The sequence below is a fragment of the Pan troglodytes genome, chromosome 2, assembly GCF_028858775.2.
Source record: "Pan troglodytes isolate AG18354 chromosome 2, NHGRI_mPanTro3-v2.0_pri, whole genome shotgun sequence".
Lineage (NCBI taxonomy): Eukaryota > Metazoa > Chordata > Mammalia > Primates > Hominidae > Pan > Pan troglodytes.
Window position 1 is genome coordinate 128267175 of NC_086015.1, and position 15577 is coordinate 128282751.

The following is a 15577-nucleotide window of genomic DNA, read 5'->3' on the forward strand; positions in this document are numbered from 1 at the left end:
ATCACAACTGCTTTTCTCCAAGAACTGGATTAGGTGCAAAACACGCCCCACTCACAGTCCCCACCAACACTCTTGGCTGCTTGGCGTTCCACCCTCTACTTCCACCTGGATCAGAGAGCACTCCTAAGTGTGTCTCTAGCATGCCTGGTGGGACTATGCTGGAAATATCTAAGCTGCACCCACATTCTCCTCTGTCCAGTCTGTTCTCAATGCAGCCCAAATTGCTTTCCTTGATCAAACTGCTTTCCTGCTCTAAGACTTTTGCCAGCTGCCTGACAGTTATTGATTAGAGTCTACACTCCTCAGCCTGGTGATCCCAACCCCAACAGTTCAGACCCCATATACTTTGCCAATCCAAATCCTCTACTTTCTGCCTTCCTATCTTCCTATCTTCCAGTCACACCCACTTACACACTGTCCCCAGAACACCAAGGGCCCATGGCTGCCTCAAGACCTTTGTCTAAGTTGCTCCCTCTGCCTGGGATGTCCTCCCCCCATACCTGCCAGTCTAAATCTTTCCTACTGTTCCTCTAATTCCACTCCCTCCAAGAAGTACTGTCGAGTGTCCTCTCATTCTTCTGTGGGCACAGTCCCTGCCTCCCCGTCCCACACCCCATGTCTGGTTATCACAGTAACACTCAGCACACAGCAGGGGTATTTAGGAGTAAGTGTTTCACTCCCTGCCCAGCCCAGACCTTGAGCCCCTGAACAGTACCAGTCAAGTCTTTCTCTTTGTTTTTTTTTTTGTTGTTGTTTTTTGGGTTTTTTTTTTTTTTTAAACGAAGTGTCGCTCTGTCACCCAGGCTGAAGTGCAGTGGCGTGATCTCGGCTCACTGCAACCTCCGCCTCCCAGGTTCAAGCGATTCTCTCACCTCAGCTTCCCAAGTAGCTAGGATTACAGGCATGTGCCATCACACCCAGCTAATTTTTGTATTTTTACTAGAGACAGGCTTTCACTATGTTGGCCAGAATGGTCTCTAACTCCTGGCCTCAAGTGATCCTCCTGCCTCCGTCTTCCAAAGTGCTGGGATTACAGGCGTGAGCCACCACGCCCGGCCTTTCTCTTTGTTTCCCCCATGCCATTGGCACAGAACCTAAGAAGACAGCGGGTGTGAACTAAGGGAAGTGGGAGGAGACTGACACCTGTGCACTAACAACAGGGCCAGGCCCCTGCCCACGCATAATGGTCCACTTTTGTAAACTTACGGTTTCCACAGTTGAGACCACCAAGGCCAAATGGGCAACTGCAAGCCAAGAAAGAAAAAAGGGCAAGAATTAGTTTCCAATCTCAAAAGAAATAAGTGAGGCAATTTATCTAAATAAGATTTGTAACAAAATTAGACTAAATCAACATGGAGCCTACCTCATGCAGGTTTCATTTTCAAGCCTATATCCATCTTCACATGCTGAAAGACAAAAGGAAAATGCATGAGTGTGTCTATTTACCTCTCCCAAACTCCCAGTTAATTAAACGCCAGCCACCCTAAAGTCCACAAGATTATTCTAGTACCAGAAGGCTGCAAACTGCTTTGGAATGATCCTCACTTAAATACTGTTGCCGGCACAACTCTTTTTTTTTTTTTTCTGGGACAGAGTCTCGCTCTGTCGCCCAGGCTGGAGTGCAGTGGTGCCATCTTGGCTCACTGCAACCTCCACCTCCTGGGTTCAAGCGATTCTCCAGCCTCAGCCTCCCAAGTAGCTGGGATTACAGGCATGTGCCACCATGCCCAGCAAATTTTTGTATTTTTAGTAGAGATGGGGTTTCACCCTGTTGCTCAGGCTTGTCTCGAACTCCTGAGTTCAAAGTGATCTGCCCGCCTCTGCCTCCCAAAGTGCTGGGATTACAGGCATGATTCACCATGCCTAGCCTCAAATCTTAACCTTATCAAGAAACTTTTCTTAACCTCTTTGTGGCTCTCAATCTCCCAACTATAAAAAGTATTTTATTGGAGGTGATTAAGTGAAATAAGGCAATCCAATGGCTTAGCACAGGTCTGGTACATAGTAACCACTAAATCAGGGTTTTGTAGTTGTAATTATTATTACTTTTTGAGATGAGTCTAGCTTTGTTGCCCAGGCTGGAGTGCAGTGGCACTATCTTGGCTCACTGCAACCTCGACCTCCCAGGTTCAAACGATTCTCCTGCCTCAGCCTCCCAGGTAGCTGGGATTACAGGGGCCCGCCACGAAGCCTGGCTAATTTTTGTATTTTCAGTAGAGATGAGGTTTCACCATGTTGGCCAGGCTGCTCAAACTCCTGACCTCAGATGATCCGCCCTCCTCGGCCTCCCAAAGTACTAGGATTAAAGGCGTGAGCCACCATGTCGGGCACGTAGTTGTAATTATTATATGACCAATGCAATTCATTTAGAAGTTCTCTATAGATGAAGAATGTCCCCTGGGGAAACTCCTTCCATCACAAAGACATATGGCTCCCCTTCTTTAATGTAAATCAAACCTTTCACCTGATAATGGCCCTGCTGACACCCTTCCATGAGAAGGGGGGAGCTGTGGGTGACATCTTCCGGGGCACAGTCCTGGTGTGTACCCAGGTTTTCGTAACAGAATGCTCACCCTAGAGTCTGTGTAGGGGATTTCGGACATATCTAGATGTGTACTAATCGGCACCTTGCCCAAGAACAGAACTTTGAACCCTCGGGTGGTGCGGCTCATGGAACGCTACTTCACTGAAGCAGTTGCAGCCTGGCCATTTCCCTGGATCAGCAGTTCCTGAATTTATGTGATCACAGAACATTTTCAACACAACAATAAGATGACAGAACACCATGAGCTATAATGCATGCTTGAATGAAAGCAATGAAAAATGGCCTCACAGACAAATTCTCTGCTGCAAGGAATGATAAAAATGTGATATACAGGGTTAATGTACGAGATACATTGCATAAAAGATCCCGAATAAGAAAAGGTACAGAGTGTGGAGCTGCAATACTTGATGGGATGGCAGACGTGCTGATGGTGAGTTATGGGGGCCAGTAGCATGCATGGCTGGGGGTGAGGAGGGGCAGGGGGCTGGCGAGTGATGCCCTGCGGGCTGGGTCCAGCGTCCTTGTGCGTGATAACCTTCCTCATGACGATGTGTTGAATGTTCTTCCTCCTACTTTCTTAATGTTAGCAGCTGAATGCCTCTGGCATGTGCTTTATTGTTACAGACTTTCTATTAACATATCACTAGAGTGTTGTGGAATACAGTTTCAAAAACACTGTTCTAAATCATCTGTAATGTGTCTCACGGCAGATATTAGAGAGCTGTGCACCTGGACAGCACTGTTTTGGCCCCACAGTATCACTTTTCCTGAGCTACATTCTCTTGTATTAAGGGCTTTTTGTTATAAGCGGCAGCCATGGGAAAGTCCCTGTGGTATTTATTTGGGGATGTCATGGACTGCTTTGCTACAATACCACTCAGTAACCTCTTGACGAGGATGCCCCAGAGAAATTGCTCTTGGCCCCATTGTTTTAAAAGACAGGGATGCTCCTGAACAGCTGCTTTTTAGGGACCCTGACTCTTTTCAAAGTCATGTTTCCCTTTTTGCCTCAGTGTCCGGGAACCTCAGCACTTAAGTGAGGGGCCTTCTTTTAGCAAGCGTGCAGGACCCTGCTGTGTCTCATTCTGCATATTCACTTTCCTTCTGGCCTCAACAAAACAGTCCGTTAATTTCCCCTTTAACCTGATTTACCTTTTACATATTTTAAAATCTTATATTATCAAATCAGTTTTCACTAGGTGCTTTCACTTTATGCCACAGGTAGAGCATAATTGCATCCTGTTTAGGGAAGGAGTAACGAGGCCCCATCTCCCAATCTTTGATACCTGAGTTCTCTGCTGGCCTCACTCAGGTGGGGCCTTCTCTAAGGAGGCAGCTGAGTGCTCCTGCCTCTCCCATGTCCGGTGGCCCTCCTCCTGTGTATGCCTCTGCTTCATACTGCAGCAGGTCGTGGGAGTGGGGGAAGCTGCCCTGGATGATCCGTGGATGGCTAACGCTGCGGGGCAGCCACCGGAAATTGCTTGCTTCTTCAGTGACTCCTCCCCACCCATCTCGGCACTGAGGCAGGCTGATGTCACACCAGCCTTTTCTATTTTGAACACTTCTTCCTGGAAATGTTTTTACATCCAATCTCCCCACCCAACATTAGACTTCATCTGCTGGGTGGAAGTGCTCCACTCCATGGCTGTCATCCAGGCAGATGTAAGGTCCATCTGTTGTCCTGCCCGCGAGCTGATGGGTTGGGCTGTTTTCATTTTGTATCAGAAGTGACCTGGCTCCCTGATGTCATGATATTTCTCTATTTCAAATGGGCTCATTCCGTTACGCATCAGTGGTTGAGTGCTACTGTGCCGTGGCACTCTTCTGGGGAAACCTTGTCAGTGAGGTGCTCCTGTGCTCCTTAGGACCCAGCTTCTCATCTCACTCACCCTAGAGCAGCAGTCCCCACGTTTTTGGCACCAGTGACTGGTTTCATGGAAGACATTTTTTCCATGGACCAGCAAGGGGGTGGTCTTGGGAAGATGGTCTCGGAATGAAGCTGTTCCACCTCAGATCATCAGGCATTAGATTCTCCTAAGGACCACGTAACCTAGATCCCTCACATGTGCAGTTCACAACAGGGTCCACACTCCTATGAGAATCTAATGCTGCCGCTGATGTGACAGGAGGCGGAACTCAGCTGTGCAGCCCAGTTCCTAACTGCACCTCCTGCTGTGCAGCCCGGTTCCTAACAGACCACAAACCGGTAGGGTTGGGGACCCCTGCCGCAGAGGTATTCTGACCACAGAGCACTGAAGATGAAATGAATTTGGCAACAGCTAGTATATATTCCCAAATTGGGCTTCCCCTATTGCCATAAGACACAAGTGAATTCAAGTCTTCTGGACTTAAAAATAGAAATAAGTAGATGGTGGCATCTTTTTTTTTTTTTTGGAGACGGAGTCTTGCTCTGTCACCCAGGCTGGAGTGCAGTGGCGGGATCTCAGCTCACTGCAACCTCCGCCTCCTGGGTTCAAGCGATTCTTCTGCCTCAGCCTCCCTAGTAGCTGGGACTACAGGCATGCACCACCACGCCCAGCTAATTTTTGTATTTTTAGTACAGACAGGGTTTCACCATATTGGCCAGGCTGGCCTCAAACTCCTGACCTCCTGATCCTCCCGCCTCAGCCACCCAAAGTGCTGGGATTATAGGCGTGAGCCACTGTGCCCAGCTGACAGTGGCATCTTAAAAACTCTTTTGTTCCCTTGCAGGAAATTATATCTAGCCATGTCAATCTTTTCCCATCTTATTTGCTGCCTTATCATCCACTCGTTCGTTCAACAGACATTTGCTGAACCCTGCACTGCTCAGGACATGGTTCTAGCACTCAAGGCAATGGCAGTCGGATTAAAGAAAGAGACATGCAAACAGGTTGTGAGAATTCATTGCCAGGTGTGGTGGCTCATGCCTGTAATCCTAGCACTTTGGGAGGCCGAAGTGGGTGGATTGCTCGAGCCTAGGTGTTTGAGACCAGACTCGGCAACATGGCAAAAGCCCATCTCTACAAAGAATACAAAAATTAGCTGGACATAGTGGCAAGGACCTGTAGTCCCAGCTACTTGGGAGGCTGAGGTGGGAGGATCACTTGAGCCCAGGAGGTCAAGGCTGCAGTGAGACTTGATTGCGCCACTGCACTCCAGCCTGAGTGACAGAGCAAGGCTTTGTCTCTAAAAAGAAAAAAAAAAAAAAAAGAATTAATCATGATGCCTGCATGATGGAAGGAAGCTAAGAAACCTATGAGAGGGATATCTACTTTGATTTTATGTGTAGCTTTGAAAGTCTGGCAAAGACATTTTCTGTGAGACACCAAGCACGTTGTGTGTGCATGTGTGTGTGCGCACGCACACGCTGCAGAGAACATAGAGACTTGCTAATGTATAGGTTGAACTGCAGTGATTTAGAAAACACACACTCCTCTATCCTCTATTTATATTGAGCCTTGATTTGAGGTGTCAGTGCTCCAGCACTGATGGCCAGAAGATGTCACTGCTAACCCATCAGAACCCAGCCTAAAGGGCTGTGGCCCAAGAAGCTCCGGAATCCACTCCTCAGAGGCCTGATGGTGCAAATACTGCTGAGAAAGGGCTTCACGGGGTCTCAGCAACAAGCCCAAAAGCGAATCAAGGTTTCCTTATGCTGCTTCTTGGGTCCTCACTTGGTCAACATAAGGTTGCTGGTGCCTGTGTCAGCACACTCAGTAAATCTTTCACAGCTCTTGTTAATGCTAGCCTGTAACTGAAACAATTACAAAATTGCTGACTTGGAAACAGAGGAAGTGGCGCAGGCCAGCCAGAAGCAAAGGTGATAGGGCCATTGTTGAGACACTGTTCACAGGGAACACCACAGCACCATGCCCATACCTCTGCCCACCTTGTGTCATCCCCTGTCAGCAGCACAGCGCCCCAACACACATGGATGTTAGCCCAGTCCCCTTCCCATGTGAAGATGGGCTCAACTCCTCATTTGTTTTCTTTTTTTTTTGAGACGGATGTTGCCCAGGCTGCAGTGGTGCAATGGCGTGATTTCGGCTCACTGCAACCTCCACTCCCCGGGTTCAAGCGATTCTCCTGCCTCAGCTTCCCGAGTAGCTGGGATTACAGGCATGCGTCATCACACCCAGCTAATTTTGTATTTTTAGTAGAGACGGGGTTTCTCCGTGTTGGTCAGGCTGGTCTCCAACTCCCGATCTCAGGTGATCCGCCCGCCTCGGCCTCCCAAAGTGCTGAGATTATAGGCGTGAGTCACCACGCCCGGCTCAACTCCCCATTTCTAAGAGGTGCAAGGAACACTTTGCATTAAAGCAGATAAGATGGCATGAGGAAGCATCATCTCTTTGTAGCAATGTGGCAGTCTGGCACGGCACTGAGACATGCTGTGTGCTAGTCACACATCTGGACCTAGGCCCAACACAGAGAGTTGGCCCTCCCCTTCAAAACCCATCACAGGTCCCACCTGGAGAGCTGATGATGCGCACTTGAGAAGAACTTTGTATCCAAACCTAACAAAGTCAGAGGGTCTGAAGCTCAGGATAAGAGTGCTGCCCTGAAATATATTTTTATCTGTGATGAACAAGTCCTCTCATGGGAAGTCCTGATGGAGAAAAGTGGCATGTCACCTCGCCCCAGTATGTGATTTTTATTCAGATTCCAGTAACATCCATTGACATCTGTCACCAGCAAGGTGTTGACTGAGTAGGAAAACTGGCCATCCATGATGGCCTTTATATCGTTAGTTTTTCTGGTGATTGCAAGTTGCAGCAGCCTTTTATAAGTCAGGGTGCGTGGTGCTCTTGGACCTGAATTAATTTTATTTTAAAGCAGTATTCTTGGACTACATTCTTTGAGCAGTTTTTCCCTCAAACTAAATGAATTTAAGCCTCACCTTAAAGGTTAGTAGAATTAGATTTCTGCTCTCAAACACTTCATGAGACCTTTAAAACCAGAACTCATTAATTCAACAACAACCTGGACCAAATACAAGAGCAGATGCTGACAGCTTACAAAGGGCCTCTATATCCACTGCCTTCCTTAACTCTTAGAATAAATATCCAATAGAGGATCACCATACCCGTTTCTCAGAAGAGGAAACCGAGGCTCAGAGAAACAAAGTGACTTGCCCAAGGTGATACATGATCAGTGAGGCAGAGTCGGGCTCTGACTCTGGCCTCAGCTGCCTCTGAAAGATATAAGCCTGACCCCATGCTTGTACTTCCACTTTAAAAGATTAGCAGACAATAGATAAAGCTTTGGGAATTAAAACAATAATTTTTCTAACTTCCTTTAAATGGAAAAAAAAAAGAAAAGGCACGGCTACCACAGGCATTCCATTCTGTCTTCCTTTGAATTTAATTGGCCAGACCAGCATGCACCAGTCAAAGATAATGCTATTATTCCAAGGAGATAATGTATTCAATCCTGCCACGAGCAAAATAACAAGAACCAGTTACCCTCAGTTTAGAATGGTCACGCCTAAGCAAAGAGAGAGAGAGAGAGAGCAAGAAAGAGAAACAGAGCACCAGGCAGAGTCCCAGGACTGGGCACAGAACCCCAGGTGAAGCTGTGGCTACCTCGGCAGGAGTGGTCCATCTTGTTGAACTGAAAGTATCCCGACTTGCACTGGCACAGGGCAACGCCGTCCAGGTCAGTGCAGATGGAGGTGTCTTTGTCACATTCGGGACTCTTCCGCTTGCACAAGCTGCCCGCTGGAATGGAAAAACAAGACAGTGAAACAAAACAAAACCTTCTCCACTTCAAACCTTAAAATCTCCTCCACTTCAAAGCTCATGTGTCTGCATGAACTTTCTATTTCAAGAGGCTGAGAACAGTTTTCCGAAAAGTCTCCACAGAGCAACACTCCTCTCAGGAGTCCATCTGTACTGCCTTCTGCCACTTCTTCTCTGATCAGCCGCAGGCTGTGCACCAGCGTTCCCCATTGAAAACACCCTCACAGCGTGCCACGGACCCACTGAGAAACCAAATTGGAATAAACAGGCCCTGTTCACTCCTCTGGTGCTCACTGCAAATACAGCCCTTAATGGCCCTGTGTCTTCCAAAGGACTGCGGAGGAAGGATCAGCACAACCAGAAAATACGGCTGAGTTCTTAGGAAGCCGAGACTTGGACTAAGAACAGGAGTGCAGGCCAGACCTGTCTCAAGTGGAAGTACATCTCAGCTCTGTGTGTCTGCATGGCCTAAAAAGGGACCTAGCACCACTCCCTGTGGCAGGGTGGCTTGCTGTCCTGACAGCGTGCTGCCTACAAGAGACTGGTGATGAGGAGAGATCTGAAAGACAATCTGCTTGCCCCGGGCTGTAGTGTAATTCTGCTTATCAGGCAGTCTCCCCCACTCCACTGATGGGTTCTTGGGGCTTCTTCATCTCTGGGTCTTCAGTGCCTCGCACAGGGACTGGTTGGTACACATGGCAGCCTGTCACTGACCAGGCAGAGAGAAACAGAGGCAGGCAGAGAAGGAGCCCATCTTTCAGGCTTGCTACCTTGTTCACTTTAGGGCCTTATTCATCTCATGGATGACAAAGAATCATTTCATTATTATCAGAAAGCATTTCCTGTGGGGCATATGGCCCTCTGTGAAGTTGTGTACAGCAGACACAATGAGGGTGCATAGGCCTCCTGTGTATATGGGGTACACAGAGAATAGAACAAAAATAGGAAACCAACTGGATAGTGGATAGTACCTTATTTACACCCATGTGCAGGGCAAGGCAAGCTAGATATTTGCTGTTGTTATTGGGGGGCAAGCTCAAGTTCAGAATGGGAAGAAAGATGCAAGGGGAAGGGCCATGTATCTATTGTGCAGGGAGGAATGGCTGCCAATTTTCCAGGCATGGTCTCCCATTTCCCACCCAAAGGAGGAAGCCAACCTATTCAGAAGCCAGGTACCCCTTTTAATGCTGCAAAACTGCCCCTGCCCAGGCAGGTTTTGGTGACATGAGCTGCCACCCCACATGGGGTTCCTGACATCTGCCCCCTTTTGTGAGTCCTGAGAGCTCAGGACCGGTAGACAGCCTGGTCACACGAGGTAAGCTTAGGACACAACTCTAGTTCTCAAAGCTGAATTTCCTGCCTTTATCAGTGGAAGCTAGCGTGCTCAATCAGAACCACATTTGTATGTGTGATAGAATTTCCTTTGTTTATTGTAAAAAGTTTGTATTTAAGGGAGAAAAATTAAAAATGGAAAATCTCACCAGGCAAACACTGCAAAGCTGGCACCAGGGAGGTAATGAACTTCCACAATTCCTCATCTCAACTCTTTGAAGGCTTTGCCAGTCCTCAAGCCTTAATATAAAGAAATTCCTCCAGGGCAGAAACATGTCCAGGCTGACACTTGCCTTGTCCAGCAGCCAGCCAGAGTTGCCTGGCCTGATTAGATATTTTCTGGAAGCCAATGTCACGTTTTCCTTCCACCCTGCCCATTAATCCAGCCTGCTGGCAAATCACTCTGCTGGAGCAACTGTGCCCTGCACAGAAGCAGATCCATGCAAAAGCATGGGACACAGGCCCTGCCTCTGCAGTGGAGGAGTTGCTACCCTACGAATTCTCAAAGAATATTCTACCATAAATCCATCCAATAGGACCACGTAGAATCCCATTTTCATATAAAGCCTGGCAATGTGATTTTGCTACATTCACAATTCCCATGGTCTTTCCTGGGCATAACATCCGTCAAAACAGACAATGAGACTCTAAGTAAATCTAAAGCTAAGACATTCCATGGGGGATTTCCAAAGACTAAACCTCTGGAGATGACAAGAGCTGCAGTTCTTTGAAAGGCAAGGAAGTGGATGTTTTATGAAGTGAAGACAGAAAACCCTCCTTTCCAATGGTAGTGTCCAGAGTAGCCCAGCACTGCCCTTATGCTGGAAACACCCAGATGTCAGAAGCTGTCAAGGCCACCTCTCTAGTACTCAGAAAGGTTAGCATGAGACCAGGCTGGTCTTGGCAAAACCTGGAGAAGACCTGGGAGGAAAAACAGGGAAACAAGCCTGTTTTTTTCAGCCAATATGCATAGCTGTCTTTGTTCTCACGGGCTCTGAAAGGAGAAGTAAATAGGAACTTCAGCAAGGCAGCAAGGGTGAGAGGTACTTTCCCGTAAACCATATACAAGCAGTCGGAAGAATGGGAGTCAGAGGGAGGGTAGGGCTGCCATGAGCTGGCTCTTTCAAATCCAAATGGCTGGCACTTGATTTGCAAGGCACTTGATTTGAATGCATTTATGGGGCACAAAAAGTAACCTGGTGCAATGTTGATCACATAGAATGTACTCCATAAATATTTAGTGAACTGAAAGGTGACTTTCCTACCTCACTGGGGAGGACAACTTGGTACCCTTGAATCCTTGTCAAGAGAAACAAAAAAGTAAAACCATAGAGTCTCAAAGTTTCGAGCATGATATAATGGGGCATGTCCTTTCTACCTCACTCCCCCATCAATAGTAACTTCAACTTCAGAAAGTTTAGCTTTTTTTTTTTTTTTCTCAAATTAATAACTAGCCTTAAATGGGCCAAGCTCCAGCTCTTATCCCAGAATGAAGGGCTAACAATCTGGCTCCCAAGCTCTGTAATATACAGGCCCACTCCAGAAAGCTCTCTTGACTGGCAGTTATGGAACCCAGGCCCACTGGGAATGTCAATGTCATGGATCTACCAGCAGACTGTTACAACCTGATATCTTCTACTCATGTCCAGCGTCTGGATGCCAGATGGGCGGTTTAGACTAGATTCTCCATCCTTTGCCAGCCCTACTTGTGTAGTAAAATGAGCTAACTTTGATCATGTAGCACGTGGCAACAGGGACAAGCCCCCTTTGCAAAGAAGTACTTTAGATTCCAGTTGAGTTTTCCTGTCCTGGAGGTGAAACTTCTCCTCTAAGACCAAAACTTCCCTTTTGAACTTGTCTCCAATCCCTTTCTTCATTTGCCTCACACCAGAGGCACTATAGAAGCTTTTGACAAAACAGACAAAGCAAGAATGAGAAAAGGAAAATAATTGTTTATGGCGCCACTGTGGGCATTCTGGCCTCCATTCTTCTGGTTTTGTTTCTGTGCATTTATAATGTGCAAACAAACAAACACAAAGGATGGGTAATACTGCACATGCTTTTTTTTTTTTTTTTAACCTAATAATGTATCATGATGAAGGTTTTGGTGGTGGTTGTTTATTCTGTTTTTTTGAGGCAGGGTCTCACTCTGTGGCCCAGGCTGGGGTGCAGTGGTGCAATCATAGCTCATTGCAGCCTCGAACTCCTGGGCTTAAGGGTACCTCAGCATCCCATAGTACTGGGATTACAGGTGTGAGCCACTGCCTCTGGCCAGATGAAGGTTTTTTTGGGTCATTGACAAGCATGTACATTCTGTTTCCCCAAAGACAGCAGGAACTTTTCAATGGAAAAAGAGTGATTTCTGCTTTCTCACATCAGCTCCTATGCCCCTCCCCCTCCCACATCAACACTGGATAAAATAAACAGAAGGAGCTGCATGCCAAGGACCAGGTGTCTTCAAGGCTTGTGTACAGGACTCTGGGTGTGTGTGTGCATGTTTGTACATGCATGCACACATAACAGAAGATGCATGTGCACAAAGGTCTTTGACTTAACACCCATGCCAAAAATAGGCTCTGTGAGGGCCTTTCCTGGGCCTGAGCCCTGGATGCCTTGCAGTTCCATCTTAGGTCTGTGCCTAACTATATGGGTAGGGTCCTCCCAGAGGGCTGCCCTCTTACCTCTAAAGATCCGCCTCTGAGATCCCAAGAGCTGGCAGACCTCGGCAGAGGACTTGCAGGAGTTGACACATTTCTGCATCCTATCAGCCAGGTCAAATAGCGTCACATTGGAGGCCAGGGAAAAGGTTGTTTGCAGTGAGATCACCACCGCGTTGGACTCCCTATAGGCAAAGTTTGTGGGTTTTTAACAGCCCTGAAATGACACGTGGGTCCCAAGGCTTTTGGAAATGAATGTCATCGCCATTCACCAGTGACGGAATGGGAGAGCATGAAGGTCAGTGACCTTGGCCCTGGATTGCCCCATAGCTGGGTGAAAACAGCCCGGTTTTGTTGCTATCACCCATGTTAGAACAGCCTCCCCTTTCTACAGACTAGTTCACAAGCAAATATAATTCTGTTACTTACCTAGAAGCGTGAACTGTAGATTGGATGTAACTAGGTAATGCTGAAAAACACATATTTAACTGAAAGGAAGAACAAGCCTGTCGTTAACAGTGAGTTAGACAAAAGCCTTGGACCTAGAACCAGTTTCCTATTTTCAGGATAAAACAGGCATTTTCCAGCCATCAAGTTATCAGCACGCGGCTTTGCACAGAAGTGGTGTCCTTTTTTTGTTCCGCTCTTAAATGCCTTTCTGTTGTTCCACGAGTACAAAGAGAAAGAGGCAGAGAGTAAATCAGTGGGGAAAATCTTGGCAGGAAATGATGTTCAGAATAGCACCCTTGGATGCAAAACATCTTCAAAGAAGCAGCTCTCTTTTAAGGCCCAGGGTTTCAAACAACTCAGAGGCAACTGTTTATTTGGACTTTGCATAGTGAACGAGCTGCACTGGAAAGGCTCCTTTCAGCTACCCTAGGTCTGACAGGCCCTACATAGACGCCTCATAATCTACAATGAGTTGACCTAACTCAAAGACAGGTCTTCTTCAAAAAGGCTCTCCGTGAGAAATTACATTACGTGGGTCAAGAGCCCCTTTGTTGAGAGCAAATTAAGAGCTACTCTCCCTATGTTTGCCTTGTGCCCTTGGAGACGGCAGAAAATCCCTCTGCAGCATGAAATATCAGGCCTGCTTCCCTGCTACCCTGTACAATAGGAGCTATCGAGACTCCTTTCCCGGAGTGGAGGGTCTCAGTACTGGGCCCAGTGCAGACCCACCTGTCTTCAAGGCCCGTGTATCAGATACATGCCACTCTGCAGAAGATGGAGGCAAACATGGGACATTATCAAACCCTTTTTATGACATCAGTGTATAGCCTAATAGCAATGATTTATTATTGTTGTTTTATTATTAACCTGTTTTTCCAGGTTTGGTAAACAGAACACCTCGGGAAAGAACATTTGAGTGGCTTCTTCAGCCAATGATGGATTAATCTTCACTCTTTCTTGGGGACAGGTATGTTACATCACCAGTAAATTATACATTGATACTGGGCAAAAAATAGCAAGTCAAATAAGTCACTGAGCGCCACGTAATGCAAAGGACTGCACTTCTGCACAGGGTTCTAAATCCCTGTATTATCTTAGCAGGAGATATCCACCTGAAGCACGACCAACAGGCGGCTGTGGCGAAGGGACAAGGTATAGGATTAGTAGACATAAAATTCTGCTGTGTAGTAAAGAATTTAACCTTGGCCCCAGGGAAGTCAGGCCTTTGCTCTTGGATCCTGGGAGGCCATCTCTAAGCCCTTGGAATGTGCTGTCTAATAAAAACTTCTTTGTTTACCTGGGGGTGCTGGGCCATGCCAGAGTCCAACAATGTGATTTATGGTGGGGTTGGGTAACATGGTATCAGCTCAACCTCTAGAGGGGCTGGAGATTGAGGTCAGCCACATGACAAAGCCCCAGTCAAGGCTCTGGAGAGCTTCCGTGGTTGGCAGTACTCCCTGCATACTGGACACACTGTTGCCAGGAGGAGTTAACACTGTGCATGACTCCTCAGCAGGAGGACAGCTGGAAGCTCTGCATTTGGAACTCTCCCGGACTCTCTGCCCCGTGCATCTCTTTCCTTGGCTGATTTTAAGCTGTTGACTTTCACTGTAATAAACCGTAGCTGTTAATATAATCGCTTTTAGTAAGCTCTGTGACTCTTCTAGTGAATTATTGAAACTGAGGGCGATCTTGGGGATGCCTGAACTTGAAATTGGTATCAGTAGTGATGGTGGTTTAGTGGACTGTTCCCCAACTTTGCACCTGCTCTGCGTGGACTCAGGCAATGTCATTCACTTCCAGACCTCCCGGGGTTCTATCTGCAGACGTGCTGGCAATGGCTGTTACAGGAGTGCGCCATCTGACATCGTCCCTATCATGAAGTGAATGCTCAGGAGATAGAGAAATAGAACTAGATCCGTATTTTACACAGATAAAGTCCAAAGTCCTATAGAAATGTATAATTCCTAGCTAATATACTAACTCTTATCCACAAAGAACAAGTAACATTGAGATTGGAAATCAATTCATCTCTAAAGTTTTTTAATGGCAAATTTCAATTTTCTGAACCTAGAGTTTAAGAACTCACTGTATAGATGAGTCAAATCTCTGACTCAGATAGCAGTTGAGAAGCAAAGTTTATTATATGAGCTTCATTTTCCTGTCTTCTTTCTTCCTCTCCATTTTCCTTTTTAGTTGTTTCTGTTTTGGGGGGTTTCTTTTGTTTTTGAGACAGGGTCTCACTCTGTCACCCAGGCTGGAGTGCAGTTGTTCGATCACGGCTCACCACAGCCTCAACCTCTGGGGCTCATGTAATCTTCCCACCTCAGCCTCCTGAGTAGCTGGGACCACATGTGCACGCCACCAACCCTAGCTAATTTTTGTCTTTTTTGTAGAGACAGGGTCTTGCCATGCTGCCCAGGATGGCATTTTTCTTTAAAAAAAAATTCTGATAAAAAGCGGGCAAAGAGGGAAAGAAGCAGAATCAAAGACCCCTCGGTCATCTATACAGTGAGTTCTCAAACCCTAGGACATCAGGATTAACTGCTGCACCTTTGGCATTCCTTTGAGGAAAAAGAGTATCATTTCCCTAAGTTCCAAAATACAAGAGGAAAGTCACACAGCCTGTTAACAGCAGATGGGACCGTAAGATTTTTCTGGGTCTTTCCTCCTCACCAACAGCTCCTGCTGATGCCTGTCATCGGCATGTCTGTAACTATGAGTTTGCACATGGAAAAGAAACACAAAGGTGCAGATAAAGACTGTGCATGAGGACACATTTGAAGAAACTCTTCTACTGGGCACAAATACCTCACTTCCATTTCTGAAAGGCTTTTTCTTTAACCAAGAAGTTTCCCTTCCAAATATAA

General features: G+C 46.8%; 1 protein-coding gene across 5 annotated transcripts in view; it reads right to left on the reverse strand.

Moving 5' to 3' along the window:
• HEG1 (heart development protein with EGF like domains 1) overlaps positions 1-15577 on the reverse strand; it is a 90063-nt gene that overhangs the window by 23907 nt on the left and 50579 nt on the right. For 2 of the 5 annotated variants that reach the window (XM_016941815.4, XM_016941814.4), the window contains 5 exons: positions 12687-12763; positions 12282-12442; positions 8113-8247; positions 1364-1406; positions 1207-1244 (listed from right to left, as the gene is read on the reverse strand). In XM_016941815.4, the coding sequence (XP_016797304.2) occupies positions 1207-1244; positions 1364-1406; positions 8113-8247; positions 12282-12442; positions 12687-12763 (454 nt within the window). Of the gene's footprint in view, positions 1-1206; positions 1245-1363; positions 1407-8112; positions 8248-12281; positions 12443-12686; positions 12764-14004; positions 14316-15577 lie in introns of those variants that run through there. The other 3 variants (XM_516708.9, XM_009446328.5, XM_016941816.4) reach the window with 2 other exon arrangements.